General features: G+C 39.7%; 1 protein-coding gene across 1 annotated transcript; it reads left to right on the top strand.

Moving 5' to 3' along the window:
* The first annotated feature begins 3,170 nt into the window (after positions 1 to 3,170).
* On the top strand, positions 3,171 to 4,802 carry ly6d (lymphocyte antigen 6 family member D). Its single transcript, XM_055894890.1, has 3 exons — positions 3,171 to 3,314; positions 4,221 to 4,322; positions 4,460 to 4,802. The coding sequence occupies exons 1-3, from the start codon at positions 3,260 to 3,262 to the stop codon at positions 4,543 to 4,545; spliced, it is 243 nt and encodes an 80-aa protein (XP_055750865.1). The 5' UTR covers positions 3,171 to 3,259; the 3' UTR covers positions 4,546 to 4,802.
* The last annotated feature ends 1,065 nt before the right edge of the window (positions 4,803 to 5,867 follow it).

Raw genomic sequence — 5,867 nt, 5'->3', positions numbered from 1 at the left:
CGCTAGTCGCTAGTCAAGGACTGCCTGTCTGCCGTCTGCTCAGATTAATATCACATGAAATCTCTTCCATAATCCAATAGAAGGAGGGACCATTACTCCTTTAAAACCAAAGAGACCTCACTCATTCACAAAAGAAGCCCCTCACTGGAGTACCAGAATGCTACACTACATACACTACCACTCAAAAGTTTTAGAACAGCTACTTGTTCAATTTTTTTATTTTTTATTGTATTATTTTATAAATTGTAGAATAATACTGAAGACATCAAAACTATGAATAACACACATGGAATCATGTAGTAACCAAAAAAGTATCAAACAAATCAAAATATATTTAATATTTGAGAATCTTCAAATAGTCACCCTTTGCCTTGATGACAGCTTTGCACACTTTTGGCATTCTTTCAACCAGCTTCATGAGGTAGTCACCTGGAATGCATTTCAATTAACAGGTGTGCATTGTTAAAAGTTAATTTGTGGAATTTCTTTCCTTCTTAATGCATTTGAGCCAACCAGTTGTGTTGTGACAAGGTATGCAGAAGATAGCCCTATTTGGTAAAAAACCAAGTCCATATTATGGCAAGAGCAGATCAAATAAGCAAAGAGAAACGACAGTCCATCATGACTTTTAGACATGAAGGTCAGTCAATGCAGAACATTTCAAGAACTTTGAAAGTTTCTTCATGTCAGGCGGTGGGTGTAGCTGGTGCATGAAGTCAGGCGGTGGGTGTAGCTGGTGCATGAAGTCAGGCGGTGGGTGTAGCTGGTGCATGAAGTCAGGCGCAGGAGAGCAGAGATGAGTGAACAACGCACTTTACTCAAGAAAATAACACAAGTAACAGTACCAATGTGCGGACAATAACGGTTGCCACAAAACACGGGTGAAAACAGCACCTGGACAAAACCAGCCGGAAACGTACCGACATGAACAATAAACAATCACACACAAAGACACGGGGGAAACAGAGGGTTAAATACATGACTAGTAATAGGGAAATGAAAACCAGGTGTGTAGGAAACAAAGACAAAACCAATGAAAAATGAAAAGTGGATCGGCAATGGCTAGAAGACATCGACCGCCGAGCGCCGCCCGAACAAGGAGAGGAACCGACTTTGGTGGAAGTCGTGACACTTCAAGTGTAGTTGGAAAAACCATCAAGTGCTATGATGAAACTGGCTCTCATGTGGACCGCCACAGGAATGGAAGACCCAGAGTTACCTCTGCTGCAGAGGATACGTTCATTAGAGTTACCAGCCTCAGAAATTACATCCCAAATAAATGCTTCACAGAGTTCAAGTAAAAGACACATCTCAACATCAACTGTTCAGAGGAGACTATGTGATTGGTCGAATTGCTGCAAAGAAACCACTACCTCATGAAGCTGGTTGAGAGAATGCAAAGAGTGTGCAATGCTGTCATCAAAGCAATAGGGTGGCTCAAATATTAAATATATTTTCATTTGTTTAACACTTTTTTGGTTACTACATGATTCCATACGTGTTATTTCATAGTTTTGATGTCTTCACTATTATTCTATAGTGTAGAAAATAGTAAAAATAAAGAAAACACTTTTGACCGGTAGTGTATACAAAAGTATGTGGACACCACTTCAAATTAGTGAATTTGGCTATTTCAGCCACACCCATTGCTGACAGGTGTATACAATCGAGCACACAGCCATGCAATCTCCATGTACAAACAATTATAGTAGAATGGCCTTACTGAAGAGCTCAGTTACTTTCAGTGTGGCACCGTCATAGGATGCCACCTTTCCAACAAGTCAGTTTGTCAAATTCCTGCGCTGCTAGAGCTGCCCCGGTCAACTGTAAGTGTTGTTATTGTGAAGTGGAAACTTCTAGAGCAACAACGGCTCAGCCGCGAAGTCGTAGGCCACACAAGCTGAAAGAACGGGACTGCCGAGTGCTGAAGCACGTAAAAATTGTCTGTCCTCGGTTGCAACACTCACTGCCGAGTTCCAAACTGCCTCTGGAAGCCATGTCAGCACAAGAGGTATTGAATTCATAATGGTGTGACGTTTACCACTTTCAGCGTGTGCATATTGCTGACGTATGTTCTTGTTTTAAACCACTCTTCTCAGTTCCACACAAGTCAGCATGTGATGTGCTGTAAAGTGATTTGGTTTCAAAGGGTATTTTGGGTCCCTTCAATTTAATTTTAATTTTAATTTAACCTTTATTTAACTAGTCAAGTCAGTTAAGAACAAATTCTTATTTACAATGACAGCATACCGGGGGAACAGTGGGTTAACTGCCTTGTTCAGGGGCCGAACAACATATTTTTACCTTGTCAGCTCGGGGATTCGATCCAGCAACGCTCTAACCACGAGGCTACCTGCCATCCCAATTAAATATAGGTAAACATGTAGTAGCTGTTCTAGCAGCCTTGACCCAACTGCAACTATAAAGCAATGTGATATGGAGTGAAAGGTTGCAAGAGGTTTCATCAAAGGTAACTTTACTCCCAACCAGCTACTAGTTTTAGGCAAGGCCATGCAAACCTTAACCTTATGTGAGATATTTCCATGAAGTCTTTGAAAAACAGATGTATTCCTTAGTAGCCCATTGGTTGTAATGCTGTATGTCATCTGTGTCATACATTCCTACAGAGACAGACTGGTCATAGGCAGTTCTAGCAAATTCCAGATGGGCTGATCAATCTGTAGCACAATGGGCCTGTCTAAGTTGGTGTTTTTGCACATATGTATAATTATTTGGCTAATAATGGGGCATCTGGAGGAAAAATGGGGGGCCGGTGTGTTAGAAATGCCTAATTTCTGGTCCTAGTTGGTCCCTGCATACCAATTTGAAAACTTCTGAAAGTAATGCTTTTTTAAGATAATGAATAGGACTATGCTTGTGAAGTTCTATTCATTTAGTTGTTTGGACTGTAATGAAAGAATGCAGTCCAACTGGTTAGGTTATTTAACCAGGTTATTTCCTGGTTATTTCCTGTTTATTTCCCAGCAATGGGGACAACACTCTATTGTCTGATTTGCATGCCCAGATGCTGATGCCAGATTCACTGGCAAGAATGCATTCTTAGAACATAGAGAGGACTGAAAAACCACTTCACCAGTCCCTCCACTGTAGTTGCTCCTCCTCCTTGTCTCAGGGGAAAGGAATTTATTTAATGTAAGTGCACAATGAAATAAACCAGTCTGTTTAGGTGAGTACTCAGTACAGTGCAAGGTGTATCAGTACAAAAGCTGTACATTACTCCTTCACACTACTGAACAACATGAGGACCCTGCTACTGACAACCGTGCTGCTGGTGCTGCTCTGTAGCACTCAAGGTGAGCAAACTTAATAAATATAGACTGGTTTATAAATATGATAGATGCAACACTTGGTTGAGGTGTGCTTTAAAAAAACTCAATTTCAGGACTATGTTGCATGATGTTGCTGAACTACGTTTGTTAGGGGAAAGTTTGATCTTATAACAGTGAAGGATCTTCAACAACTTAGTAAGGAATGAAAATGCCCACAGTCCTCTTGATAGACTTACAACTAACTTTCTCATAACCAATGAATTTATTTGCAGTGGTGTAAAGTACTTAAGTAAAAAATACTTTAGAGTACTACTTAAGTTGTTTTTGGGGTATCTGTACTTTACTTAACTGTTTCTGTTTTTGAAAACTTTTACTTTTACTCCATACATTTTCCCTGACACCCAAAAGTACCAGTTACATTGTGAACGCTTAGCAAGACAGGAAAATGGTCCAATTCACACAATTATCAAGAGACCATCCCTGGTCATCCCTACTGCCTCTGATCTGGCAGACTCACTAAACACAAATGCTTTGTTTGTAAATGATGTCTGAGTGTTGAAGTGTGCCCCAGGCTATCCCTCAATTAAATCAACAACAAAATCGTGCCGTCTGGTTTGCATAATATATGGAATTTGAAATGATTTATACTTTTACTTTTACTTTTGATACTTAAGTATATTTGAGCAATTACCTTTACTTTTGATACTGAAACATATTTAAAACCAAATACTTTTAGACTTTTACTCAAGTAGTATTTTACTAGATGACTTACACTTTTATTTTAGTCATTTTCTATGAAGGTATCTTTACTTTTACTACAGTATGACAATTGGGTACTTTTTCCACCACTGTTTTTTTGATAAGCTAATGATGATTTACACTTTAAGAATCCTATCATCACTTCTACTCTGAATGTGAATTTCTCCACAGTGCTCACACTCAGGTGTTACACCTGTGAAGAGGATGACGCTGACTGCAAGCAAGTGACAGAATGTCCACCATCGAGCATGTACTGCAGAACTGTGGTGACTGGTAAATATTCCACTTTTCTTCTTTCATTCAGTCCTTTCAATCTGTATCAATAATATTGATGTATTATTAATCAACTGAGTGCAATAATCATTTGTAAATTGCTCAAACATTTTCTACTTCCTTCTTTTCCTTCACAGCGGACACGGTGACTCGTACCTGCGAGGAGATGTGTGTCTCGGGTGTCAACGCCTACTGTTGCCAGGGTGACCTGTGTGAGAACTGACATGATCCACGGAGAACCATCACCACTGACTACACACGGTCACCTTCTGTTTAGATACAGTTGAATGTTGTGTGGGAAATACTTTAGAATATGGGATACATTATAACCTTTCAATGAATTACATTAACATTTTAGTAATTTAGCAGACACTCTTATCCAGAGCGACTTAGTTAGTGCATTCATCTCAAGATAGCTAGGTAAGACAACACATATCACAGTCACATTTTTCCTCAATAAAGAAGTTATTAGCAAAGTCAGTGCTATTGTTTGTGATAATCTTTAAAAAAAGCAATCTTATACTTTCTGTCGTGCAAAAAAATCGAGCCCTTTGAACGACTCTCAACCGTTTCTGCTGTCCTTCAAAGCTTGACTTAATGCCATAAAACATGGAGGTTTTACAGTAATGAGGATTTCCAATGCCTGAGCTGTGATTCTAGTGTAGCCTCTCCTAGTCTCCTCTCTCTCCGGATGCTCCTGAGTGGGTCATGCTGGCTCATGGCCTCCTGCTGGGATGTGGGTCACCAGACGGGGACAAAGCTGGCCTGTCGTGGCCGTATGCATCTGGGCAGGCAGGATTATCTAAATCCCTCCGATGAGGGGGAGTTATAGAGAACCTGTACCACTCACCTGGCAACTCAACCCCACTCTCCTCTGAAAAAAGTATGCTTGATCATGGTGTAGATTGCTTTCTTTTCGAGAGATTAAAAACAAAGAAAATGACAGTTTTAGAGTGAGAAAATAGGAAGACTTTACACATATAAAATAATCTTATTCTGCATAACTGTAGATAAGGCAAATGTTTAAATGTCATCACTCACCACAGGTCAGTGCCCGCTGGGCACAGACGTTAATTCAACGTTTTTTCCATGTTGGTTCAATGTAATTTCATTAAAATGACGTGGAAACAACGTTGATTCAACAAGTGTGTGCCCAGTGGGTGGTCTGTGGCTGGTCATCTAAATCAAACAGGCAAATATGTGTCACATCTAGATATGTATTTTTCTTCTAACCATTATTTATTTTTCTATTAGAGCTCCAAATTTGAGGATTTGTGGATGTTAAAAATAACCCTGGAGTGTTAGAGAGCCAACCGTCACTCCATTGCACATCATGTGAAAGGTGTTTCATTCAAACCTCTTAAAGGGGTCAACATAACACACACATTCCATGAACAAAAGAGAACATGTTATCCCAGAAAACCTCTGATCAAGGCACTTTTATAGTTGCCCAGAAAAGGCAGAAACTGATTTACAGTTTACAGAAACAGCACTCAAACTTATTGGTGCATGGAAACAATACGATATGATATGAATGGCATGAAT

The sequence above is a fragment of the Salvelinus fontinalis genome, chromosome 33 (genome assembly GCF_029448725.1).
Source record: "Salvelinus fontinalis isolate EN_2023a chromosome 33, ASM2944872v1, whole genome shotgun sequence".
Taxonomy (NCBI): domain Eukaryota; kingdom Metazoa; phylum Chordata; class Actinopteri; order Salmoniformes; family Salmonidae; genus Salvelinus; species Salvelinus fontinalis.
This window is presented reverse-complemented; position numbering and strand designations above follow the sequence as displayed.

What these genes read in the sequence shown, in the direction of transcription:
- ly6d (XM_055894890.1), top strand. Translation starts at nt 3,260, where the DNA reads ATGAGGACCCTGCTACTGACAACCGTGCTGCTGGTGCTGCTCTGTAGC. An exon ending in GCTGCTCTGTAGCACTCAAG is followed by an intron (nt 3,315 to 4,220) that starts GTGAGCAAACTT and finishes ATTTCTCCACAG; the next exon opens with TGCTCACACTCAGGTGTTAC. An exon ending in CTGCAGAACTGTGGTGACTG is followed by an intron (nt 4,323 to 4,459) that starts GTAAATATTCCA and finishes TTTCCTTCACAG; the next exon opens with CGGACACGGTGACTCGTACC.